At 38.4% G+C, this 15,259-nt stretch overlaps 1 protein-coding gene across 3 annotated transcripts in view; it reads left to right on the forward strand.

The window, feature by feature from the left end:
• The window catches only part of LOC116353896 (Fc receptor-like protein 5), a 40,128-nt gene that overhangs the window by 8,661 nt on the left and 16,208 nt on the right, over nucleotides 1-15,259 (forward strand). For 2 of the 3 annotated variants that reach the window (XR_004203260.1, XM_031791554.1), the window contains exon 3: nucleotides 4,154-4,423. Coding sequence is in view for 2 of the 3 variants with exons in the window: in XM_031791554.1 (XP_031647414.1) it covers nucleotides 4,154-4,423 (270 nt within the window). In the remaining variant the exon portion in view is untranslated. The remainder of the gene's footprint in view (nucleotides 1-4,153; nucleotides 4,424-15,259) is intronic. The other variant, XM_031791555.1, reaches the window with a different exon arrangement.

Genomic DNA, 15,259 nt, shown 5'->3' on the forward strand with positions numbered 1-15,259 from the left:
GATACAGCTAGAGAATAGACTATCTCTGCTGTGTTTCAGTATCTCTGTTAGAATATAAAGCCTTGTCTCCAGGTCTCAGGATACAGCTAGAGAATAGACTATCTCTGCTGTGTTTCAGTATCTCTGTTAGAATATAAAGCCTTGTCTCCAGGTCTCAGGATACAGCTAGAGAATAGACTATCTCTGCTGTGTTTCAGTATCTCTGTTAGAATATAAAGCCTTGTCTCCAGGTCTCAGGATACAGCTAGAGAATAGACTATCTCTGCTGTGTTTCAGTATCTCTGTTAGAATATAAAGCCTTGTCTCCAGGTCTCAGGATACAGCTAGAGAATAGACTATCTCTGCTGTGTTTCAGTATCTCTGTTAGAATATAAAGCCTTGTCTCCAGGTCTCAGGATACAGCTAGAGAATAGACTATCTCTGCTGTGTTTCAGTATCTCTGTTAGAATATAAAGCCTTGTCTCCAGGTCTCAGGATACAGCTAGAGAATAGCCTCTCTGCTGTGTTTCAGTATCTCTGTTAGAATATAAAGCCTTGTCTCCAGGTCTCAGGATACAGCTAGAGAATAGACTATCTCTGCTGTGTTTCAGTATCTCTGTTAGAATATAAAGCCTTGTCTCCAGGTCTCAGGATACAGCTAGAGAATAGACTATCTCTGCTGTGTTTCAGTATCTCTGTTAGAATATAAAGCCTTGTCTCCAGGTCTCAGGATACAGCTAGAGAATAGACTATCTCTGCTGTGTTTCAGTATCTCTGTTAGAATATAAAGCCTTGTCTCCAGGTCTCAGGATACAGCTAGAGAATAGACTATCTCTGCTGTGTTTCAGTATCTCTGTTAGAATATAAAGCCTTGTCTCCAGGTCTCAGGATACAGCTAGAGAATAGACTATCTCTGCTGTGTTTCAGTATCTCTGTTAGAATATAAAGCCTTGTCTCCAGGTCTCAGGATACAGCTAGAGAATAGACTATCTCTGCTGTGTTTCAGTATCTCTGTTAGAATATAAAGCCTTGTCTCCAGGTCTCAGGATACAGCTAGAGAATAGACTATCTCTGCTGTGTTTCAGTATCTCTGTTAGAATATAAAGCCTTGTCTCCAGGTCTCAGGATACAGCTAGAGAATAGCCTCTCTGCTGTGTTTCAGTATCTCTGTTAGAATATAAAGCCTTGTCTCCAGGTCTCAGGATACAGCTAGAGAATAGACTATCTCTGCTGTGTTTCAGTATCTCTGTTAGAATATAAAGCCTTGTCTCCAGGTCTCAGGATACAGCTAGAGAATAGACTATCTCTGCTGTGTTTCAGTATCTCTGTTAGAATATAAAGCCTTGTCTCCAGGTCTCAGGATACAGCTAGAGAATAGACTATCTCTGCTGTGTTTCAGTATCTCTGTTAGAATATAAAGCCTTGTCTCCAGGTCTCAGGATACAGCTAGAGAATAGACTATCTCTGCTGTGTTTCAGTATCTCTGTTAGAATATAAAGCCTTGTCTCCAGGTCTCAGGATACAGCTAGAGAATAGACTATCTCTGCTGTGTTTCAGTATCTCTGTTAGAATATAAAGCCTTGTCTCCAGGTCTCAGGATACAGCTAGAGAATAGACTATCTCTGCTGTGTTTCAGTATCTCTGTTAGAATATAAAGCCTTGTCTCCAGGTCTCAGGATACAGCTAGAGAATAGACTATCTCTGCTGTGTTTCAGTATCTCTGTTAGAATATAAAGCCTTGTCTCCAGGTCTCAGGATACAGCTAGAGAATAGACTATCTCTGCTGTGTTTCAGTATCTCTGTTAGAATATAAAGCCTTGTCTCCAGGTCTCAGGATACAGCTAGAGAATAGACTATCTCTGCTGTGTTTCAGTATCTCTGTTAGAATATAAAGCCTTGTCTCCAGGTCTCAGGATACAGCTAGAGAATAGACTATCTCTGCTGTGTTTCAGTATCTCTGTTAGAATATAAAGCCTTGTCTCCAGGTCTCAGGATACAGCTAGAGAATAGACTATCTCTGCTGTGTTTCAGTATCTCTGTTAGAATATAAAGCCTTGTCTCCAGGTCTCAGGATACAGCTAGAGAATAGACTATCTCTGCTGTGTTTCAGTATCTCTGTTAGAATATAAAGCCTTGTCTCCAGGTCTCAGGATACAGCTAGAGAATAGACTATCTCTGCTGTGTTTCAGTATCTCTGTTAGAATATAAAGCCTTGTCTCCAGGTCTCAGGATACAGCTAGAGAATAGACTATCTCTGCTGTGTTTCAGTATCTCTGTTAGAATATAAAGCCTTGTCTCCAGGTCTCAGGATACAGCTAGAGAATAGACTATCTCTGCTGTGTTTCAGTATCTCTGTTAGAATATAAAGCCTTGTCTCCAGGTCTCAGGATACAGCTAGAGAATAGCCTCTCTGCTGTGTTTCAGTATCTCTGTTAGAATATAAAGCCTTGTCTCCAGGTCTCAGGATACAGCTAGAGAATAGACTATCTCTGCTGTGTTTCAGTATCTCTGTTAGAATATAAAGCCTTGTCTCCAGGTCTCAGGATACAGCTAGAGAATAGACTATCTCTGCTGTGTTTCAGTATCTCTGTTAGAATATAAAGCCTTGTCTCCAGGTCTCAGGATACAGCTAGAGAATAGACTATCTCTGCTGTGTTTCAGTATCTCTGTTAGAATATAAAGCCTTGTCTCCAGGTCTCAGGATACAGCTAGAGAATAGACTATCTCTGCTGTGTTTCAGTATCTCTGTTAGAATATAAAGCCTTGTCTCCAGGTCTCAGGATACAGCTAGAGAATAGACTATCTCTGCTGTGTTTCAGTATCTCTGTTAGAATATAAAGCCTTGTCTCCAGGTCTCAGGATACAGCTAGAGAATAGACTATCTCTGCTGTGTTTCAGTATCTCTGTTAGAATATAAAGCCTTGTCTCCAGGTCTCAGGATACAGCTAGAGAATAGACTATCTCTGCTGTGTTTCAGTATCTCTGTTAGAATATAAAGCCTTGTCTCCAGGTCTCAGGATACAGCTAGAGAATAGACTATCTCTGCTGTGTTTCAGTATCTCTGTTAGAATATAAAGCCTTGTCTCCAGGTCTCAGGATACAGCTAGAGAATAGACTATCTCTGCTGTGTTTCAGTATCTCTGTTAGAATATAAAGCCTTGTCTCCAGGTCTCAGGATACAGCTAGAGAATAGACTATCTCTGCTGTGTTTCAGTATCTCTGTTAGAATATAAAGCCTTGTCTCCAGGTCTCAGGATACAGCTAGAGAATAGACTATCTCTGCTGTGTTTCAGTATCTCTGTTAGAATATAAAGCCTTGTCTCCAGGTCTCAGGATACAGCTAGAGAATAGACTATCTCTGCTGTGTTTCAGTATCTCTGTTAGAATATAAAGCCTTGTCTCCAGGTCTCAGGATACAGCTAGAGAATAGCCTCTCTGCTGTGTTTCAGTATCTCTGTTAGAATATAAAGCCTTGTCTCCAGGTCTCAGGATACAGCTAGAGAATAGACTATCTCTGCTGTGTTTCAGTATCTCTGTTAGAATATAAAGCCTTGTCTCCAGGTCTCAGGATACAGCTAGAGAATAGACTATCTCTGCTGTGTTTCAGTATCTCTGTTAGAATATAAAGCCTTGTCTCCAGGTCTCAGGATACAGCTAGAGAATAGACTATCTCTGCTGTGTTTCAGTATCTCTGTTAGAATATAAAGCCTTGTCTCCAGGTCTCAGGATACAGCTAGAGAATAGCCTCTCTGCTGTGTTTCAGCATCTCTGTTAGAATATAAAGCCTTGTCTCAGGATAATATCCTCCCCTCATCACCAGGTTAAACAGATAGAGAACAGCCTCTCTCTGCTGTGTTTCAGTATCTCTGTTAGAAAATAAAGCCTTGTCTCAGGATAGTATCCTACCCTCATCACGAGGTTAAACAGCTAGAGAATAGCCTCTCTGCTGTGTTTCAGCATCTCTGTTAGAATAAAAAGCCTTGTCTCCAGATCTCAGGATAGTATCCTCCCCTCATCACAAGGTTAAACAGATAGAGAATAGTCTCTCTCTGCTGTGTTTCAGCATCACTGTTCCAGGCTTCATCACTCTTAAGGGCCTGTATTTTAAAGTGTACATTAGACAATGCAACTCTCTCTATTTCTTTATCTCTCCCTTTCTCTCTCTCTCTCTTAGATCTCTCTCCTCCAGCGTCTCTTAGCATCAGTCCTGACAGATCTCAGTTCTTTAAATATGAGTCTGTCTCTCTGAGCTGTGAGGTTCAGGGGAACTCTACTGGATGGAGAGTGGTGAGGAACACATCGAGAGGAATCCTTTCAGAGTGTAATACCGACTGGGGAAAACCACAAGGTTCTTCATGCATCGTGTCACTAATACCATCACACAGTGGAGTGTACTGGTGTGAGTCTGGGTCTGGAGAACACAGCAATGCTGTCATCATATCAGGTATGAAGGTAAGACCTGCACGTTGAATAAACAATAGTTTAATAGGCAAAAGACAAGTCAAGGCAGGCGTCAGTAAACCAGAACCGGACGGAAGGTAACTGGTTGACTTGACAAACAAGACAAACTGGAAATGAACAAACAGAGAACACTGGAGGCGGGTTAGATCAGGGTGTGACAGACCGTCACATTACCTGTAATTTCCACAAATCTACTAACATTATAGTGTTTAGTGGTTCATCTGGTTTCAGATAGCTGATGTTATGTTTATATATGATGTTTATATATTATATACAGCTGGAGCTGTGATCCTGGAGAGACCTGTTTATATATTATATACAGCTGGAGCTGTGATCCTGGAGAGACCTGTTTATATATTATATACAGCTGGTGCTGTGATCCTGGAGAGACCTGTTTATATATTATATACAGCTGGAGCTGTGATCCTGGAGAGACCTGTTTATATATTATATACAGCTGGAGCTGTGATCCTGGAGAGACCTGGTTATATATGAACAGTCCTCTCCAGGATCACAGCTCCAGCTGTATATAATATATAAACATCATATATAAACAGGTCTCTCCAGGATCACAGCTCCAGCTGTATATAATGTATAAACATCAAATATAAACATGTCTCTCCAGGATCACAGCTCCAGCTATATATAATATATATAGCTGGAGCTGTGATCCTGGAGAGACATGTTTATATTTGATGTTTATACATTATATACAGCTGGAGCTGTGATCCTGGAGAGACCTGTTTATATATGATGTTTATATATTATATACAGCTGGAGCTGTGATCCTGGAGAGGACTGTTTATTTGTTATATACAGCTGGAGCTGTGATCCAGGAGAGAAATGTTAATATATTATATACAGCTGGAGCTGTGATCCTGGAGAGACCTGTTTATATATTATATACAGCTGGAGCTGTGATCCTGGAGAGACCTGTTTATATATGATGTTTATATATTATATACAGCTGGAGCTGTGATCCTGGAGAGACCTGTTTATATATTATATACAGCTAGTGCTGTGATCCTGGAGAGACCTGTTTATATATGATGTTTATATATTATACACAGCTGGAGCTGTGATCCTGGAGAGACCTGTTTATATATTATATACAGCTGGAGCTGTGATCCTGGAGAGACCTGTTTATACATTAAATACAGCTGGAGCTGTGATCCTGGAGAGACCTGTTTATATATGATGTTTATATATTATATACAGCTGGTGCTGTGATCCTGGAGAGACCTGTTTATATATTATATACAGCTGGTGCTGTGATCCTGGAGAGACCTGTTTATATATGATGTTTATATATTATATACAGCTGGTGCTGTGATCCTGGAGAGACCTGTTTATATATGATGTTTATATATTATATACAGCTGGAGCTGTGATCCAGGAGAGAAATGTTAATATATTATATACAGCTGGAGCTGTGATCCTGGAGAGACCTGTTTATATATGATATACAGCTGGAGCTGTGATCCTGGAGAGACCTGTTTATATATGATGTTTATATATTATATACAGCTGGAGCTGTGATCCTGGAGAGACCTGTTTATATATTATATACAGCTAGTGCTGTGATCCTGGAGAGACCTGTTTATATATGATGTTTATATATTATATACAGCTGGAGCTGTGATCCTGGAGAGGCCTGTTTATATATTATATACAGCTGGAGCTGTGATCCTGGAGAGACCTGTTTATACATTAAATACAGCTGGAGCTGTGATCCTGGAAAGACCTGTTTATATATGATGTTTATAAATTATATACAGCTGGTGCTGTGATCCTGGAGAGGCCTGTTTATATATGATGTTTAAATATTATATACAGCTGGAGCTGTGATCCTGGAGAGACCTGTTTATACATTAAATACAGCTGGAGCTGTGATCCTGGAAAGACCTGTTTATATATGATGTTTATATATTATATACAGCTGGTGCTGTGATCCTGGAGAGGCCTGTTTATATATGATGTTTAAATATTATATACAGCTGGTGCTGTGATCCTGGAGAGACCTGTTTATATATTATATACAGCTGGAGCTGTGATCCTGGAGAGACCTGTTTATATATTATATACAGCTGGAGCTGTGATCCTGGAGAGACCTGGTTATATATGAACAGTCCTCTCCAGGATCACAGCTCCAGCTGTATATAATATATAAACATCATATATAAACAGGTCTCTCCAGGATCACAGCTCCAGCTGTATATAATGTATAAACATCAAATATAAACATGTCTCTCCAGGATCACAGCTCCAGCTATATATAATATATATAGCTGGAGCTGTGATCCTGGAGAGACATGTTTATATTTGATGTTTATACATTATATACAGCTGGAGCTGTGATCCTGGAGAGACCTGTTTATATATGATGTTTATATATTATATACAGCTGGAGCTGTGATCCTGGAGAGGACTGTTTATTTGTTATATACAGCTGGAGCTGTGATCCAGGAGAGAAATGTTAATATATTATATACAGCTGGAGCTGTGATCCTGGAGAGACCTGTTTATATATTATATACAGCTGGAGCTGTGATCCTGGAGAGACCTGTTTATATATGATGTTTATATATTATATACAGCTGGAGCTGTGATCCTGGAGAGACCTGTTTATATATTATATACAGCTAGTGCTGTGATCCTGGAGAGACCTGTTTATATATGATGTTTATATATTATACACAGCTGGAGCTGTGATCCTGGAGAGACCTGTTTATATATTATATACAGCTGGAGCTGTGATCCTGGAGAGACCTGTTTATACATTAAATACAGCTGGAGCTGTGATCCTGGAGAGACCTGTTTATATATGATGTTTATATATTATATACAGCTGGTGCTGTGATCCTGGAGAGACCTGTTTATATATTATATACAGCTGGTGCTGTGATCCTGGAGAGACCTGTTTATATATGATGTTTATATATTATATACAGCTGGTGCTGTGATCCTGGAGAGACCTGTTTATATATGATGTTTATATATTATATACAGCTGGAGCTGTGATCCAGGAGAGAAATGTTAATATATTATATACAGCTGGAGCTGTGATCCTGGAGAGACCTGTTTATATATGATATACAGCTGGAGCTGTGATCCTGGAGAGACCTGTTTATATATGATGTTTATATATTATATACAGCTGGAGCTGTGATCCTGGAGAGACCTGTTTATATATTATATACAGCTAGTGCTGTGATCCTGGAGAGACCTGTTTATATATGATGTTTATATATTATATACAGCTGGAGCTGTGATCCTGGAGAGGCCTGTTTATATATTATATACAGCTGGAGCTGTGATCCTGGAGAGACCTGTTTATACATTAAATACAGCTGGAGCTGTGATCCTGGAAAGACCTGTTTATATATGATGTTTATAAATTATATACAGCTGGTGCTGTGATCCTGGAGAGGCCTGTTTATATATGATGTTTAAATATTATATACAGCTGGAGCTGTGATCCTGGAGAGACCTGTTTATACATTAAATACAGCTGGAGCTGTGATCCTGGAAAGACCTGTTTATATATGATGTTTATATATTATATACAGCTGGTGCTGTGATCCTGGAGAGGCCTGTTTATATATGATGTTTAAATATTATATACAGCTGGAGCTGTGATCCTGGAGAGACCTGTTTATATATTATATACAGCTGGAGCTGTGATCCTGGAGAGACCTGTTTATATATGATGTTTATATATTATATACAGCTGGTGCTGTGATCCTGGAGAGACCTGTTTATATATGATGTTTATATATTATATACAGCTGGAGCTGTGATCCTGGAGAGGCCTGTTTATATATGATGTTTATATATTATATACAGCTGGAGCTGTGATCCTGGAGAGACCTGGTTATATATTATATATAGCTGGAGCTGTGATCCTGGAGAGGACTGTTTATTTGTTATATACAGCTGGAGCTGTGATCCAGGAGAGAAATGTTAATATATTATATACAGCTGGAGCTGTGATCCTGGAGAGACCTGTTTATATATTATATACAGCTGGAGCTGTGATCCTGGAGAGACCTGTTTATATATGATGTTTATATATTATATACAGCTGGAGCTGTGATCCTGGAGAGACCTGTTTATATATTATATACAGCTGGAGCTGTGATCCTGGAGAGACCTGTTTATATATGATGTTTATATATTACATACAGCTGGAGCTGTGATCCTGGAGAGACCTGTTTATATATTATATACAGCTGGAGCTGTGATCCTGGAGAGTCCTGTTTATATATGATGTTTATAGATTATATACAGCTGGAGCTGTGATCCTGGAGAGACCTGGTTATATATTATATATAGCTGGAGCTGTGATCCTGGAGAGACATGTTTATATTTGATGTTTATACATTATATACAGCTGGAGCTGTGATCCTGGAGAGACCTGTTTATATATGATGTTTATATATTATATACAGCTGGAGCTGTGATCCTGGAGAGGACTGTTTATTTGTTATATACAGCTGGAGCTGTGATCCAGGAGAGAAATGTTAATATATTATATACAGCTGGAGCTGTGATCCTGGAGAGACCTGTTTATATATTATATACAGCTGGAGCTGTGATCCTGGAGAGACCTGTTTATATATGATGTTTATATATTATATACAGCTGGAGCTGTGATCCTGGAGAGACCTGTTTATATATTATATACAGCTAGTGCTGTGATCCTGGAGAGACCTGTTTATATATGATGTTTATATATTATACACAGCTGGAGCTGTGATCCTGGAGAGACCTGTTTATATATTATATACAGCTGGAGCTGTGATCCTGGAGAGACCTGTTTATACATTAAATACAGCTGGAGCTGTGATCCTGGAGAGACCTGTTTATATATGATGTTTATATATTATATACAGCTGGAGCTGTGATCCTGGAGAGACCTGTTTATATATGATGTTTATATATTATATACAGCTGGAGCTGTGATCCTGGAGAGGCCTGTTTATATATGATGTTTATATATTATATACAGCTGGAGCTGTGATCCTGGAGAGACCTGTTTATATATTATATACAGCTGGAGCTGTGATCCTGGAGAGACCTGTTTATATATGATGTTTATATATTATATACAGCTGGAGCTGTGATCCTGGAGAGACCTGTTTATATATGATGTTTATATATTATATACAGCTGGAGCTGTGATCCTGGAGAGACCTGTTTATATAGTATATACAGCTGGAGCTGTGATCCTGGAGAGACCTGTTTATACATTAAATACAGCTGGAGCTGTGATCCTGGAGAGACCTGTTTTTATATGATGTTTATATATTATATACAGCTGGAGCTGTGATCCTGGAGAGACCTGTTTATATATTATATACAGCTAGTGCTGTGATCCTGGAGAGACCTGTTTATATATGATGTTTATATATTATATACAGCTGGAGCTGTGATCCTGGAGAGGCCTGTTTATATATTATATACAGCTGGAGCTGTGATCCTGGAGAGACCTGTTTATACATTAAATACAGCTGGAGCTGTGATCCTGGAAAGACCTGTTTATATATGATGTTTATATATTATATACAGCTGGTGCTGTGATCCTGGAGAGGCCTGTTTATATATGATGTTTAAATATTATATACAGCTGGAGCTGTGATCCTGGAGAGACCTGTTTATATATTATATACAGCTGGAGCTGTGATCCTGGAGAGACCTGTTTATATATGATGTTTATATATTATATACAGCTGGTGCTGTGATCCTGGAGAGACCTGTTTATATATGATGTTTATATATTATATACAGCTGGAGCTGTGATCCTGGAGAGGCCTGTTTATATATGATGTTTATATATTATATACAGCTGGAGCTGTGATCCTGGAGAGACCTGGTTATATATTATATATAGCTGGAGCTGTGATCCTGGAGAGGACTGTTTATTTGTTATATACAGCTGGAGCTGTGATCCAGGAGAGAAATGTTAATATATTATATACAGCTGGAGCTGTGATCCTGGAGAGACCTGTTTATATATGATATACAGCTGGAGCTGTGATCCTGGAGAGACCTGTTTATATATGATGTTTATATATTATATACAGCTGGAGCTGTGATCCTGGAGAGACCTGTTTATATATTATATACAGCTGGAGCTGTGATCCTGGAGAGACCTGTTTATATATGATGTTTATATATTACATACAGCTGGAGCTGTGATCCTGGAGAGACCTGTTTATATATTATATACAGCTGGAGCTGTGATCCTGGAGAGTCCTGTTTATATATGATGTTTATATATTATATACAGCTGGAGCTGTGATCCTGGAGAGACCTGGTTATATATTATATATAGCTGGAGCTGTGATCCTGGAGAGACATGTTTATATTTGATGTTTATACATTATATACAGCTGGAGCTGTGATCCTGGAGAGACCTGTTTATATATGATGTTTATATATTATATACAGCTGGAGCTGTGATCCTGGAGAGGACTGTTTATTTGTTATATACAGCTGGAGCTGTGATCCAGGAGAGAAATGTTAATATATTATATACAGCTGGAGCTGTGATCCTGGAGAGACCTGTTTATATATTATATACAGCTGGAGCTGTGTCCTGGAGAGACCTGTTTATATATGATGTTTATATATTATATACAGCTGGAGCTGTGATCCTGGAGAGACCTGTTTATATATTATATACAGCTAGTGCTGTGATCCTGGAGAGACCTGTTTATATATGATGTTTATATATTATACACAGCTGGAGCTGTGATCCTGGAGAGACCTGTTTATATATTATATACAGCTGGAGCTGTGATCCTGGAGAGACCTGTTTATACATTAAATACAGCTGGAGCTGTGATCCTGGAGAGACCTGTTTATATATGATGTTTATATATTATATACAGCTGGAGCTGTGATCCTGGAGAGACCTGTTTATATATTATATACAGCTGGAGCTGTGATCCTGGAGAGACCTGTTTATATATGATGTTTATATATTACATACAGCTGGAGCTGTGATCCTGGAGAGACCTGTTTATATATTATATACAGCTGGAGCTGTGATCCTGGAGAGTCCTGTTTATATATGATGTTTATATATTATATACAGCTGGAGCTGTGATCCTGGAGAGACCTGGTTATATATTATATATAGCTGGAGCTGTGATCCTGGAGAGACATGTTTATATTTGATGTTTATACATTATATACAGCTGGAGCTGTGATCCTGGAGAGACCTGTTTATATATGATGTTTATATATTATATACAGCTGGAGCTGTGATCCTGGAGAGGACTGTTTATTTGTTATATACAGCTGGAGCTGTGATCCAGGAGAGAAATGTTAATATATTATATACAGCTGGAGCTGTGATCCTGGAGAGACCTGTTTATATATTATATACAGCTGGAGCTGTGATCCTGGAGAGACCTGTTTATATATGATGTTTATATATTATATACAGCTGGAGCTGTGATCCTGGAGAGACCTGTTTATATATTATATACAGCTAGTGCTGTGATCCTGGAGAGACCTGTTTATATATGATGTTTATATATTATACACAGCTGGAGCTGTGATCCTGGAGAGACCTGTTTATATATTATATACAGCTGGAGCTGTGATCCTGGAGAGACCTGTTTATACATTAAATACAGCTGGAGCTGTGATCCTGGAGAGACCTGTTTATATATGATGTTTATATATTATATACAGCTGGAGCTGTGATCCTGGAGAGACCTGTTTATATATGATGTTTATATATTATATACAGCTGGAGCTGTGATCCTGGAGAGGCCTGTTTATATATGATGTTTATATATTATATACAGCTGGAGCTGTGATCCTGGAGAGACCTGTTTATATATTATATACAGCTGGAGCTGTGATCCTGGAGAGACCTGTTTATATATGATGTTTATATATTATATACAGCTGGAGCTGTGATCCTGGAGAAACCTGTTTATATATTATATACAGCTGGAGCTGTGATCCTGGAGAGACCTGTTTATATATGATGTTTATATATTATATACAGCTGGAGCTGTGATCCTGGAGAGACCTGTTTATATATTATATACAGCTGGAGCTGTGATCCTGGAGAGACCTGTTTATACATTAAATACAGCTGGAGCTGTGATCCTGGAGAGACCTGTTTTTATATGATGTTTATATATTATATACAGCTGGTGCTGTGATCCTGGAGAGACCTGTTTATACATTAAATACAGCTGGAGCTGTGATCCTGGAGAGACCTGTTTATATATGATGTTTATATATTATATACAGCTGGAGCTGTGATCCTGGAGAGACCTGTTTATATATGATGTTTCTATATTATATACAGCTGGAGCTGTGATCCTGGATAGTCCTGTTTATATATTGTGATTATATATTATATACAGCTGGAGCTGTGATCCTGGAGAGACCTGTTTATATATGATGTTTATATATGATATACAGCTGGAGCTGTGATCCTGGAGAGACCTGTTTATATATTATATACAGCTGGAGCTGTGATCATGGAGAGACCTGTTTATATATGATGTTTATATATTATATACAGCTGGAGCTGTGATCCTGGAGAGACCTGTTTATATATTATATACAGCTGGAGCTGTGATCCTGGAGAGACCTGTTTATACATTAAATACAGCTGGAGCTGTGATCCTGGAGAGACCTGTTTATATATGATGTTTATATATTATATACAGCTGGTGCTGTGATCCTGGAGAGACCTGTTTATACATGATGTCTATATATTATATACAGCTGGAGCTGTGATCCTGGAGAGACCTGTTTATATATGATGTTTATATATTATATACAGCTGGAGCTGTGATCCTGGAGAGACCTGTTTATATATGATGTTTATATATTATATACAGCTGGAGCTGTGATCCTGGAGAGACCTGGTTATATATGATGTTTATATATTATATACAGCTGGAGCTGTGATCCTGGAGAGACCTGTTTATACATGATGTTTATATATTATATACAGCTGGAGCTGTGATCCTGGAGAGACCTGTTTATATATTATATACAGCTGGAGCTGTGATCCTGGAGAGACCTATTTATATATTATATACAGCTGAAGCTGTGATCCTGGAGAGTCCTGTTTATATATGATGTTTATATATTATATACAGCTGGAGCTGTGGTCCTGGAGAGACCTATTTATATATTATATACAGCTGGAGCTGTGATCCTGGAGTGACCTGTTTATATGTTATATACAGCTGGAGCTGTGATCCTGGAGAGACCTGTTTATATATGATGTTTATATATTATATACAGCTGGAGCTGTGATCCTGGAGAGGCCTGTTTATATATTATATACAGCTGGAGCTGTGATCCTGGAGAGACCTGTTTATATATGATGTTTATATATTATATACAGCTGGAGCTGTGATCCTGGAGAGACCTGTTTATATATTATAAACAGAAGGAGCTGTGATCCTGGAGAGACCTGTTTATATATGATGTTTATATATTACATACAGCTGGAGCTGTGATCCTGGAGAGACCTGTTTATATATTATATAGAGCTGGAGCTGTGATCCTGGAGAGTCCTGTTTATATATGATGTTTATATATTATATACAGCTGGAGCTGTGATCCTGGATAGACCTGGTTATATATTATATATAGCTGGAGCTGTGATCCTGGAGAGACATGTTTATATTTGATGTTTATACATTATATACAGCTGGAGCTGTGATCCTGGAGAGACCTGTTTATATATGATGTTTATATATTATATACAGCTGGAGCTGTGATCCTGGAGAGGACTGTTTATTTGTTATATACAGCTGGAGCTGTGATCCAGGAGAGAAATGTTAATATATTATATACAGCTGGAGCTGTGATCCTGGAGAGACCTGTTTATATATTATATACAGCTGGAGCTGTGTCCTGGAGAGACCTGTTTATATATGATGTTTATATATTATATACAGCTGGAGCTGTGATCCTGGAGAGACCTGTTTATATATTATATACAGCTAGTGCTGTGATCCTGGAGAGACCTGTTTATATATGATGTTTATATATTATACACAGCTGGAGCTGTGATCCTGGAGAGACCTGTTTATATATTATATACAGCTGGAGCTGTGATCCTGGAGAGACCTGTTTATACATTAAATACAGCTGGAGCTGTGATCCTGGAGAGACCTGTTTATATATGATGTTTATATATTATATACAGCTGGAGCTGTGATCCTGGAGAGACCTGTTTATATATGATGTTTATATATTATATACAGCTGGAGCTGTGATCCTGGAGAGGCCTGTTTATATATGATGTTTATATATTATATACAGCTGGAGCTGTGATCCTGGAGAGACCTGTTTATATATTATATACAGCTGGAGCTGTGATCCTGGAGAGACCTGTTTATATATGATGTTTATATATTATATACAGCTGGAGCTGTGATCCTGGAGAGACCTGTTTATATATTATATACAGCTGGAGCTGTGATCCTGGAGAGACCTGTTTATATATGATGTTTATATATTATATACAGCTGGAGCTGTGATCCTGGAGAGACCTGTTTATATATTATATACAGCTGGAGCTGTGATCCTGGAGAGACCTGTTTATACATTAAATACAGCTGGAGCTGTGATCCTGGAGAGACCTGTTTTTATATGATGTTTATATATTATATACAGCTGGTGCTGTGATCCTGGAGAGACCTGTTTATACATTAAATACAGCTGGAGCTGTGATCCTGGAGAGACCTGTTTATATATGATGTTTATATATTATATACAGCTGGAGCTGTGATCCTGGAGAGACCTGTTTATATATGATGTT

Source organism: Oncorhynchus kisutch, linkage group LG16, assembly GCF_002021735.2.
Source record: "Oncorhynchus kisutch isolate 150728-3 linkage group LG16, Okis_V2, whole genome shotgun sequence".
Taxonomy (NCBI): Eukaryota; Metazoa; Chordata; class Actinopteri; order Salmoniformes; family Salmonidae; genus Oncorhynchus; species Oncorhynchus kisutch.